At 55.9% G+C, this 11,834-nt stretch overlaps 1 protein-coding gene across 1 annotated transcript in view; it reads left to right on the forward strand.

Moving 5' to 3' along the window:
* SBF1 (SET binding factor 1) overlaps positions 1–11,834 on the forward strand; it is a 34,848-nt gene that overhangs the window by 20,997 nt on the left and 2,017 nt on the right. Inside the window, exons 30-42 of the mRNA XM_024737390.1 lie at positions 1–136; positions 2,688–2,765; positions 3,021–3,193; positions 3,270–3,449; positions 3,920–4,021; positions 4,100–4,285; positions 4,355–4,481; positions 4,568–4,698; positions 4,768–4,998; positions 10,485–10,592; positions 10,688–10,899; positions 11,547–11,634; positions 11,706–11,834. The exon at positions 1–136 is cut by the window's left edge and continues 1 nt beyond it. Coding sequence (XP_024593158.1) covers positions 1–136; positions 2,688–2,765; positions 3,021–3,193; positions 3,270–3,449; positions 3,920–4,021; positions 4,100–4,285; positions 4,355–4,481; positions 4,568–4,698; positions 4,768–4,998; positions 10,485–10,592; positions 10,688–10,899; positions 11,547–11,634; positions 11,706–11,834 — 1,881 coding nt within the window. The remainder of the gene's footprint in view (positions 137–2,687; positions 2,766–3,020; positions 3,194–3,269; positions 3,450–3,919; positions 4,022–4,099; positions 4,286–4,354; positions 4,482–4,567; positions 4,699–4,767; positions 4,999–10,484; positions 10,593–10,687; positions 10,900–11,546; positions 11,635–11,705) is intronic.

Here is an 11,834-nt window from a genome sequence, read left to right on the forward strand (position 1 = left end):
CAGTCCCAGGCGGACTCCAGCAGCCTGGAGCAGGAGAAGTACCTGCAGGCCGTGGTCAGCTCCATGCCGCGCTATGCTGATGCGTCCGGTCGCAACACTCTCAGCGGCTTCTCCTCGGCCCACATGGGCAGTCACGGTGAGGGTGCTCGGGGCCGGAGGACCTGGGGGGTAGTGATGGCATTTATGGAGAGCAGACCGACAAGGGGGCAGAGTGTTTGGGCTGTGGGAGCAGGTGAGTGTCCTGAGGCCCAGCTCTGACTACTCCTCTGGGGGTTCACAGAGGAGGCAGCAGGCCCAGGAATTTGGGGCATGCGCCCAGGGGCCATCCTGGGCCCTACCCCTTGCTATCGGGGTGCTGGTGCAGGGTGACCCTTAGAAGAGCGTGCTGTCCACAAGCAGTGGTCTGGTCTCCTGGGGTGACAGGCGGGGACCCTGTTGTGGCAGGGTGAGCCATGTGGATGCCTAGCGCTGGGAGAGGGTTTTAGACAGGAGACACCCAGGAGGGCCCCAGGGTGTGCAGGCGGGGGGTGGGGGTTGTGTCAGGATGGGCAGCCTCACCCCAGGGCCTTGCCCCAAGGCAATCGCTTCTGCACCCCGCTTACCCTCCACCTGCCCCCATCCTGCCCCCGCATCTCCCTCATCTCCCCCCGTGACAGCCTCTCCCCTACCTGCCCATCTCCCTCCATCTCCCCTCCTGGACCCTCCCTCACTGATCTCTGGTCCTTTCCGGTTCATCCTCTTGGCCCTCCTGAAAGCTGCTGGGCCTCCTTGGAGCTGCCACCTAGCCCACGTTGGTCCTCACGTTGGTGATCAGCGAGCTGCCTCTCAGTCCGTGCTTGGAGGTCTCATCACCCCGCTGGAGGCATGAGGGCTGGGAGGCTGCCCGCACTGGGCCTGACCATTGCCCAGATGCTGGCCTGAGCCAACCCCTGCCTGTACCTCAGCAGATGTGGTGACAGCGTCTACCAGGGATCTGTACACACCTGGAGCCGTCCTGGCGGTTGTGTGTGTAGAGTTGGCCGATGTCACACGAGGGTCACTTCTCTCTGTGAGACCCTTCCCCCACCCTGGCTTGTGCAGACATCACACCAGGGGTCACTTGTCGCTCAGGCCTTCCTGATTCCCTCCCTCCCCTCACACTTGTCTGCGTTTTTCTCTGCTGCTGCTCTAGGTTCAAGATGCACTGGCTCCCAGATGCATTGCTCTAGCTCTCAGGTGGGCTTGGGGGCTGGCAGGCCACCTGTGGGGCTGAGCCTTCCAGAAGCCCGGGCATCGTCCTTGATTCTTCCCTCTCTGCCCACCCTGAGTCTGTGAGCTCACCACCCGAGTCTGCAGCCATCCCCATGGCCAACTGCCCCCACGCTGGCCCAGGCTGCTCCTGCCCGTGGCACAGGGCCTCCTGGTGCAGCCGCCACTCGTTCCCGTAGCTGGAGGGCCTTCACCCCTCCCGAGTGAGGCCTGAGGAGCACCCCAACCGCAGGCACCTCCTCCGCTGTTGGCGCACACCAGCCCCCCAGTCCCCGTGCAGCCTGTAGTTCAGTGCTCCGTCTGTAGCTGTTGTTACCACTTGCTGGGCATCGGGGCCAAGGGGGCTGGGAACAGGGTGGCCAGGCTGTCCTCACGGTGGTTAATGGGGATGCTGCCCTAGGAAGCGCTGGGCTCGGTGCCACCTTCTGAAGCGGCGCAGGCCTTACTCCTTGGTCCTCTACTGGGAATACCGCTCTGTAGTTTGAGTGGCTTTTAGTTTTCCAAACATCAGAGTCCATCATTAAGTGTGTTTCATGGTCGCGCTGTCTTCCTGCCTTCCGCCCGCTCCAGTGGTTCTGAGTGGCCCCTGCAGGCAGCACCTTCCCTGCAGGATCTTTCGTCTCCTAGTGCCTGTGTCTCCCCTAGTGTTGCTTGGGCATCTCTGAATGTCCCCACAGCCCGCTGGTGCTGCTTCTGGGTGTCCCCCGAGTTCTGGGCACGGGCCTTCCCACTCGTTGCCTGGGGGCATACAAGGTCTCGGCTCGCCTCAGCCGTACACCGGTTCCGGTCCAGACTCTGTGTCACGAGGACACACTGTCCTCACTGTGGGTGACCATGCTTCTGCCTGCAGCGTAGTGGGCTGGCGCCATGCTGGCCTCTGGTGCCTTGCGCCCTCTCTGTAGAGGCAAGTGAGCCTGGGTCAGAGCCAGGTGCAGACTTTGAAATCCAGAGGCCTCCTACTGCGGGCTCCCTGTGCCTCCAGGCTGGGCCGTCCCAGCCCGTAAGCCTCGGGCCTGGTCCTCACAGGTGGCTCTGTGCTGGGGCTTGGGCCTGCCTGTGTCCTGGACTGAGCCACCCTCTGAGGTTCCAGGCTGGGCGCTCCCGGGCTGGGCCTCCTCTTCTCTGGGCTGCGCTTCATGGGCACCTCCTGCTGCTGCTGTGTGCTGGGCAGGGGCCGCTTGGTGGCTGCGTGTCATGAGCAGCTTAGGCAGGGTCCTGCCTGTCCCCTGACCCTTCCTACCCACCACCGGGTCCTGTGCTCCCTCGTTTGCCCTGGGGGCCCAGAGGACCTTGACAGATGCTCACTGTCTCTGGGATCCCCGGGGGTTCGGTGGTGACCCAGCCCTGCACCCAGTTTCTTTGGGCCACAGCTCCGCCCTTGCTGGGCGCACCCCCGGGCCTGGGGCCAGGCCTGAGCCTTCTCTCTGCTGTGCCCCCAGTGCCCAGCCCCAGAGCCAGGGTCACTACGCTGTCCAACCCCATGGCGGCCTTGGCCTCCAGACGGACTGCGCCCCGAGGTACTGTACTGACCGCGCAGGCTGTCTCCCTACTCCTGGCACTGATGGCCCCGTGTGACTGCTCAGGGCACTAACGTCCCCCACACCTGGCACTAACGGCCCCGTGGGACAGACCAGTGTAACCCAGCCCTCGCCACAGCCCCGGCCACTAACAGCCTGACACCCCAAGTCCCACCCTTGCTCTCCCTGGGAGCTCTGCCCCAGGTGAGTGGTGCCCTGGCCCTGCTCCGGTGCTCACCTGGTTTCTCTGTGCAGGTAAATGGGGCAGTGTTCGGGCCGGTGGGCGCAGCGGTGGGCTCAGCACTGATGTAGGCACCCGGCTAGCAGGCGTGGGTCCCCCCCAGGCCAACGGGGCCCCCCCCGACCCAGGCTTTCTCCGGCCCCAGCGTGCAGCCCTCTACATCATTGGAGACAAAGCCCAGCTCAAGGTGACTGGGACAGGGTCCTGGGGCCAGGTGGGGGCACGGGGCCTGGGCGCATCTCACCATGGCCGGCTTCCTCCAGGGTGTACGGCCAGATCCCCTGCAGCAGTGGGAGCTGGTGCCCATCGAGGTATTCGAGACACGGCAGGTGAAAGGCAGCTTCAAGAAGCTGCTGAAGGCGTGTGTCCCCGGCTATCCTGCCACCGAGCCCGGTTCAGCCTCCTTCCTGTGCTCGCTGGAAGACTCAGAGTGGCTGATCCAGGTCTCTCCACTGCCCCTGCCCCACCGTGGTGGACAGCTACCCGGGGGGAGGGGATGTGATGGGCAGGGGCCGTCCGGTGCCCGCCTGGGTGCTGGGCCCCACCACTTACCTAGAGCCGTGGGTGGGCGGGGTCTGGGCTTTTTGCTCTTTTGATAGTATTGGGCTTCGGGAGGGGATGATGGCCACTTCCCAGTGGTGGTACATGGACAGGGGAGGGAGGCCAGGGCCCAGCTGTATCGGAGCCCTCTACTCTCTGTCAGGGTGGGGCTGGGCACGTCAAGGAGAGGGGATGCTTTTTCAGGCCCAGAAGACGCTGATAGGCGGGTGGGTGGGCGGCCGGGTGGGAGGAAGCACGCTGGAGCATTTCGGTCCGTCCAGGCTGTGCGCAGCCACCGCCCCTGTGGATGTGTGGGTGCTGGGGTCTCAGGCCACGGGCTCTGAGAGGCGCTGAGGGGCTGCGGGTCCTGCAGATCCACAAGCTGCTGCAGGTGTCAGTGCTGGTGGTGGAGCTCCTGGACTCGGGCTCCTCTGTCCTGGTGAGCCTGGAGGACGGCTGGGACATCACCACTCAGGTACGCAGTGGCCGGGGTGGGGGGGGCGGGTGTTGGGCCCAGTCCCCACGCCCTGCTGACCCACGGCGCTGCTGGCAGGTGGTGTCCCTGGTGCAGCTGCTCTCGGACCCCTTCTACCGCACCCTGGAGGGCTTCCGTCTACTGGTGGAGAAGGAGTGGCTGTCCTTTGGCCATCGCTTCAGCCACCGCGGGGCCCACACCCTGGCCGGGCAAAGCAGTGGCTTCACGCCAGTCTTTCTGCAGTTCCTGGACTGCGTGCACCAGGTGAGCGGGCGGCCGTGGTGGGGGGCTGTGCGTGCTGACCGCTGGCCGCTGACTCCTGATGCCCCACAGGTCCACCTGCAGTTCCCCATGGAGTTCGAGTTCAGCCCATTCTACCTCAAGTTCCTCGGCTACCATCACGCGTCCCATCGCTTCCGGACCTTCCTGCTGGACTCGGACTACGAACGCATCGAGCTGGGTATGGTGGGGGCGGGGGCGGTGAAGGTGGGCACAGGGGCGCTGTCACAGCCGGGGTGGGGCCGGGCTCAGCGCTGCCCCCTGCAGGGCTGCTGTATGAGGAGAAGGGGGAGCGCCGGGGCCAGGCGGCCTGCCGCTCGGTGTGGGAGTACGTGGAAAGGCTGAGCAAGAGGACGCCGGTGTTCTACAACTACCTGTACGCGCCCGAGGACGCGGAGGTGAGCAGAGCCTGGTCGGGGCGGGCGGGCCCCTCCGCGCCCCGGTGCTCACGCCAGGCCCGCCCCCAGGTCCTCCGGCCGTACAGCAACGTGTCCAACCTGAAGGTGTGGGACTTCTACACCGAGGAGACGCTGGCCGAGGGCCCCCCCTATGACTGGGAGCTGGCGCAGGGGCCCCCTGAGCCCCCGGAGGAGGAGCGGCCCGATGGGGGTGCCCCCCAGAGCAGGCGCCGGGTGGTGTGGCCCTGCTACGACAGCTGCCCCCGAGCCCAGCCCGATGCCATCTCCCAGCTGCTGGAGGTGCGTGTGGCCCCTGAGAAGGGGAGAGGGGGTCCTAGCGCACGTCAGTCCGGTGGCCCTGCCCTGGCCCCCCGGCCCCCGATGTGGACGGTGCTCTGCTGGGTTCCCTCCTGCCTGGTGGTGCCCCCTTCAGAGAGAGATGGGCCTGGAAGCTTGGGGTTGACGTTCAGGCTTCTCTCACTCCCTCTGCCAGACTTAGTGGGCGTGTCTGCTTAGCCTCAGCAATCAGGATTCAATAGGACACGGGCCCCCAGAAGAGAGAAGAGAGCCCCTTGGGGTTGGAGTTTGCGGGGAGGCTGGGATGGCATAGAGGGTGGCTGTCCAGTGGCCGGAGTTCTCCCTCGGGGCCTCAGGTCCGGACCACAGGAAGGTTTGCATTGCCCGCCCCGCCCCTTGGCTGGGTGTCTTTGGAGGGATATCTAGGCATCCGAGTGGCTGCTTCCTTGTGGGGAAAGTGGGGAGGCTGATTCCTGCCTCTCAGGGAGGTGGTGAGGTGTAAACGAGCAGGTGGAAAGGTTTTCACAGCCCAGCAGTGGCCCAGGCTGAAGGCACTGGCCACGCAGGGTTTGGGGGAGCCTGGGTCATGGCTTTGTGGGTGAAGGGGGGTCCACAAGCACAGAGGGCAGAGGACCGTCCTCTTCTCTCTGGTACTGCCCGTGGTCTTGGAGCTGGTGTCCCTAGGCCAGCGTCTGTGTGGCGTGATGTTGTCTGTAGTGCTTTCATTTCTGACTGGTCTGTGTCTTTACAGTTAACGGTGAGTTTCTGGTTGGTACTCAGCATGTGGTTAGGTCTTCTTCTTACCCATTTCTATCTTTCATGGGACTTTTTTTTTTTTGCTGCTTTCTTCCTTTTGTTATTTTTCCTGACAGTTGAGTATTACTTTTCCATGTTATCTACTTTGTGTGGCTTTTGAGCTGTATCTTTGTGTTATTTTTAGTGGTTGTCAGTGACTGCAGTCCCAGCGCATCTGGGGTTGAATTGCATACCCCCACGGGAACTGCCCGCTCCTGCCCTTCTGCCTTTGTCATCAGCCCTTTTACTATTACCTGTGACGTCAGCACAGAGCATGGGTTATGGTTGTTTTAAATGGTCCACTTTGTTTTAAAAAAATTAGGAAACAAGGAAAACGTCTTCTATTTGCTGTGCCCAGTATTTTTCATTCTCAGTGTAGATCTGGTATTGTATCATTTCTCTGTAGCCTGAAGAGCTTTTAATGTTTCTTGTAATCCAAATCTGCTAGTGACAAATTCCCTCAGCTTATTTTTTTTTTTAACCTGAAAATGTCTTCATTTTTTTTTTTTATTTTCACCATTTCTGTTCTTATTGTATAGTTTACAATGTTGTGTTAGTTTCAGGTGTACAGCAGAGTGACTCAGATATATATATATATGTATACATATATATATACACTTCCTTTTATAGTCTTTTCCATTATAGATTATTACAGGATGTTAACTATGGTACCCTGTGCTATTCAGTGGATCCTTGCTGATTATCTGTTTTATATATAGTAATGTGCATATGTTAATCCCGAACTCCTAACTTATCCTGCCATCCCCTTTGGTAACCGTAAGTTTTTATTTATTGATTTATTTGCTGCGTCGGGTCTTAGTTGTGGCCCGCCGGCTTCTCTCTAGTTGTGGTGCGCGGGCTCCAGAGCACATGGGATCCAGAGCATGTGGGCTCTTTAGTTGTGGCCCATGGGCTTAGTTGCCTGACCAGGGATGGAACCTGCGCTCCCTGCATTGGAAGGTGGATTCTTAACCACTGGACCACCAGGGAAGCCCCCATAAGTTTGTTTTCTATGTCTGTGAGTTTATTTCCATTTTGTAAATAAGTTCCTTTATATCATATTTTTAGATTCCACATGCGTGATATCATATATTTGTGTTTTTCTGTCTTAGTATGACAATCTCTAGGTCCGTCCATGTTGCTGCACATGGCATTATTCCATTCTTTTTATGGCTGAGTAGTATTCCATTTTATAAGTACGCCACATCTTCTTTATCCATTCATCTGTTGCTTCTGTGTCTTGGCTTTTGTGAATATTGCTGCTATGAACATTGGAGGGGGGTGCATGTATCTTTTTGAATTAGAGATTTTGTTTTTTCTGGATATATGCCCAGGAGTGGAATTGCTGGGTCATATGGTAGTTCTAATTTTAGTTTTCTGAGGAACCTCCATTCTGTTTTCCATAGTGGCTGCACCAATTCACCTTCCCACCAGCAGTGTAGGAGGGTTCCCTTTTCTCCACTCCCTCTCAGCATTTGTTATTTGTAGACATTTTTTTAATATACGTTTATTTATTTATTATTTTTGTCAGCATTGGGTCTTCGTTGCTGTGCACGGGCTTTCTCTAGTTGCGGCGAGCGGGGGCTGCTCTCTGTTAGTGTGCGCGGGCTTCTCATTTGCGGTGGCTTCTCTTGTTGCGGAGCATGGGCTCTACGCGCATGGGCTTCAGTAGTTGTGGCTCGCGGGCTCTAGAGCTCAGGCTCAGCAGTTGTGGTGCACGGGCTTAGTTGCTCCGTGGCATGTGGGATCTTCCCGGGCCAGGGATCGAACCCTTGTCCTCTGTTTTGGCAGGCGGATTCTTAACCACTGCCACCAGGGAAGTCCCTCCCCTGTAGACTTTTTAATGATGGACTTTCTCACTGGTGTGAGGTATATTGAGCATCTTTTCATGTGCCTATTGGACATCTGTAGGTCTTCTTTGGAGAAATGTCTATTTAGGTCTTCTCATTTTTTGATTGGGTTGTTTGTTTCTTTGATATTAAGCTGTGTGAGCTGTTTGTATATTTTGGAAATTAATCTCTTGTCCATAGCATTGTTTGCAAATATTTTCTCCCAGTCCATAGGCTGTCTTTTCATTTTGTTTATGGTTTCCTCTGCTGTGCAAAAGCTTTTAAGTTTAATTAGGTCCCATTTGTTTATTTTTGTTATTATTTCTGTTATTCTAGGAGATGGATCCAAAAAAATATTGCTGTGCTTTATGTCAAAGAGTGTTCTGCCTATGTTTCCCTCTGGGAGTTTTATAGTATCTGGTCTTACATTTAGATCTTTAATCCTTTTGGTTTTTTTTGGTGGTGCCATGCAGCTTGTGGGATCTTAGTTCCCTGACCGGGGATCAGACCTATGCCCCCTGCAGTGGAAGTGCGGAGTCCTAAGCACTGAACTGCCAGGGGATTCCCTTTAATCCATTTTGAGTTTATTTTTGTATATGGTGTTAGAGAATGTTCTGATTTCATTCTTTAGCACGTAGCACCACTTATTGAAGAAGCTGTTTTTTCTCCATTGTATATTCTTGCCTCCTTTGTTGTAGTTTAATTGACCATAGGTTCATGGGTTTATTTCTGGGCTCTCTATCCTGTTCTGTTGACCTGTGTCTGTTTTTGTGCCAGTACCACACTGTTTTGATTACTGTAGCTTTGTAGTATATTCTGAAATCAGGGCACATGGTTCCTCCAGCTCTGTTCTTTCTCAAGATTGTTTTGGCTATTCGGGGTCTTTTGTGTTTCCATACAAATTTAAAAATTCTTTGTTCTAGTTCTGTGAAAAAGGCCATTTGTAATTTAATAGGAATTGCATTGAATCTGTTGATTGTCTTGCGTAGTGTGGTCATTTAAACAGTATTGATTCTTCCAATCCAAGAACACAGTATATCTTTCCATCTGTTTGTGTCATCTTCAGTTTTGTTCATCAGCATCTTATAGTTTTTGGAGTACAGGTCTTTTGCCGCCTTAGGCTTATTCCTAGGCATTTTATTCTTTCTGATGCAATGGTAAATGGGATTGTTTCTTTAATTTCTCTTTCTATGCCTTTATTTATTTTTTAAAGGAATGTTTATTTATTTATTGCCACGTTGGGTCTTCACTGCTGCGCTCAGGCTTTCTTTAGTTGCGGCGAGCGGGGGCTACTCTTTGATGCCGTGCACAGGCTTCTCATTGCGGTGGCTTCTCTCGCTGTGGAGCACGGGCTCTAGGTGCACGGGTTTCAGTAGTTGTGTCTCGCGGGCTCTAGGAGCACAGGCTTAGTAGTTGTGGCACACAAGCTTAGTTGCTCCGCATCTATGCCTTTATTTTTTAAAGGGTGTTTTCTTTGGATGTAGAATGCTAGGTTGACAGCTTTTTATACTTGGCAGTTTAAAGATGTCGTTGCAGTGTTTTCTGCTTGTTGCATTGTTTCTGACTGAGTGTTGGTGCTCGTTCTTATCCTTGTAAACCGTGTGTAGCATCACCCTTTTTTTCCCTACCTTTAAGGTTTTGTCTTCATCTTTAGTGTCGGCAGTTTGGCCATCACATGATGTTTTTTGTGTGTGTTTGTTCTGCTTGGAGTTCTTTCAGCTTCTTAGATGTATGGGATGATAGTTTTAATCAAACCTAGTACATTTTAGGCCATTCTTTCTTTCTTTTTTTTTGTCTGTGCCCCGCGGCATGCGGGATCGTAGTTCCCCGACCAGGGATCGAACCCACGCCCCCTGTGTTGAAGCGCAGAGTCCCAACCACTGGACCACCAAGGAAGTCCCTAGGCCGTTATGTCTTTGAAAAGTTTTTCTGCATGATCTTGTCCCTCATTTCCTCTGGGACTTCTTTGCCCGCTAGGTCACTGAGGCTGTATTTGGTTTTTTCCTCCAATCTTTCCTCTCTGCAGTTCATTTTTATGATTCCTGTTACATTGTTTTCAACTCTACTGCTCTTTTCTTTCTTATGTTTCACGTGCTCTTAAGCCTGTTTAATGAATTTTCCACTTCAGATATTGTATTTTTCAGCTCTAGCATTTCCATTTTTCTTTATAGTTTTTCTTTTCTGCAGAGATTCCCCATCTGCTCAACCATTATGTCCATCTTTAAGTCTTAAATGTATTTATAAAAACTGTTTGGAACTTCTTGTATGTCTAGTTCATTTCTGGGTCTGTTTCTTTTAACTTTTCCCCTGAGGATGCTTCTTATTTTCCTGCTGTTCTGCTTGTCTAATAATTTTTTTTTAATTAAATTTATTTATTTTTGGCTGCGTTGGGTCTTCGTTGCTGTGCACGGGCTTTCTCTGGTTGTGGTGAGTGGGGGCTACTCGTCGTCGCAGTGCGCGGGCTTCTCATTGCGGTGGCTTCTCTTGTTGCGGAGCACGGGCTCTAGGCTTGCGGGCTCTGGAGCGCAGGCTCAGTAGCTGCGGCGCACGGGCTTAGTTGCTCCGCGGCATGTGGGATCTTCCCGGACCAGGGCTCGAACCCGTGTCCCCTGCACTGGCAGGCGGGTTCTTAACCACTGTGCCAGCAGGGAAGTCCCTTGAGTATATTTTTGATGTCTCTTCATCTGTTGTCTCCAAATACTGATTCTGCCCAATCCCTCCCCCTTGCCTCCTCCTCTGGACGACAGTTACACAGTCGTTAGATCTTTTCCCTGTCTCCTGTCCTACATCTTCCATACTTTTGTCCTTTCGTGTTCTAGTCTGGGTACTTTTTTTCTGCGTAATCTGTCACTGATTCTCCTCCAGGAGCTGCAGCGGCTGGAGACAGAGCTGGGCCGACCCCCTGAGCGTTGGAAGGATGCCTGGGATCGGGTGAAAGCTGCCCAGCGCCTTGAAGGCCGGCAAGACGAACGTGTGAGCGGGGGTGGGTGCGGGGGGCTGGGGTGGGCTTGCTGCCAGGAGGAGGTGGAGGCCACCCCCCTGACACGGGCCCACCCTCCTGCCCCCAGGGCACCCCCAGCTCCCTGTTGGTGTCCAGCGTGCCCCACCACCGCCGCTCGCTGGGTGTGTACCTGCAGGAGGGACCCGTGGGCTCCACCCTGAGCCTCAGCCTGGACAGCGACCAGAGCAGCGGCTCAAGTGCGTCCGGTTCCCGCCAGGCAGCCCGCCGCAGCACCAGCACCCTGTACAGCCAGTTTCAGACAGCTGAGAGTGAGAACAGGTGTGAGAAGCAGGTCTCTCTGCACCACGGACACCTCTGAGCTAGGGGGACTCGACTGGGGTCCCAGGCAGTTCTCAGATGGGTGTGGGCAGGTGCCTTTGGGGAGCGTCGTTATTTCTTAGGTGGACTGATTTGCCGGGGAGGCCATGATGGTGGCCTAAGCTGTGACCGTTGCTGGGGAGAAGCAGGTGGGCTTGGAAGGGGTTTGGGATATAGAACTGGCGACCACAGCCAGGCCATGGTGGCTGCGGAGGAGAAGAGGGACAGGGACCATGGGATACCTGTGAGGCTGGGGCCCAGCAGGCTGCATCCCACCCTCTGGGCCTGGAGGGGCCACGTTGCCGCAGTCGCCTCCCCGGACCGGCCTGCTCCGTGTCAGGGGCCCCTGCTCTGCATGTAGGGCTGTTTCCCTGAGACCCTGAGGCTCTGGTGTGGGACCCTCCCAAGTGTCTGTGCTGTGACGGGCGTGAGGGGGTCCTTTCTGGGGACAACTCCAGGCTTCTTCGTGTTCCCTTGCCCAGTGCTCCGGGCTTGGGTCAGTTTGGGGACAGGGGCCTCGGTCTTGCTGCTGGGGCTGGCGGGGGCGGGGAGGCGGGGCCGTTGCCGGGCCCTGATGGCTGTTCTGGCCGGTTCTCCTGCAAACGCAGGTCCTATGAGGGCACCCTGTACAAGAAGGGGGCCTTCATGAAGCCCTGGAAGGCCCGCTGGTTTGTGCTGGACAAGACCAAGCACCAGGTGAGTGGTCAGCGGGCTGGCTGGGGTGGGGAGTCGAGGGAGCCCTGCCCTGACCTCCTGCCCCTGCTCAGCTGCGCTACTACGACCACCGAGTGGACACGGAGTGCAAGGGCTTCATCGACCTGGCGGAGGTGGAGGCTGTGGCGCCTGGCACTCCCACTCTGGGTGCCCCCAAGACTGTGGACGAGAAGGCCTTCTTT

This window comes from Neophocaena asiaeorientalis, unplaced genomic scaffold (assembly GCF_003031525.2).
Source record: "Neophocaena asiaeorientalis asiaeorientalis breed wild unplaced genomic scaffold, Neophocaena_asiaeorientalis_V1.1 scaffold242, whole genome shotgun sequence".
NCBI lineage: Eukaryota > Metazoa > Chordata > Mammalia > Artiodactyla > Phocoenidae > Neophocaena > Neophocaena asiaeorientalis.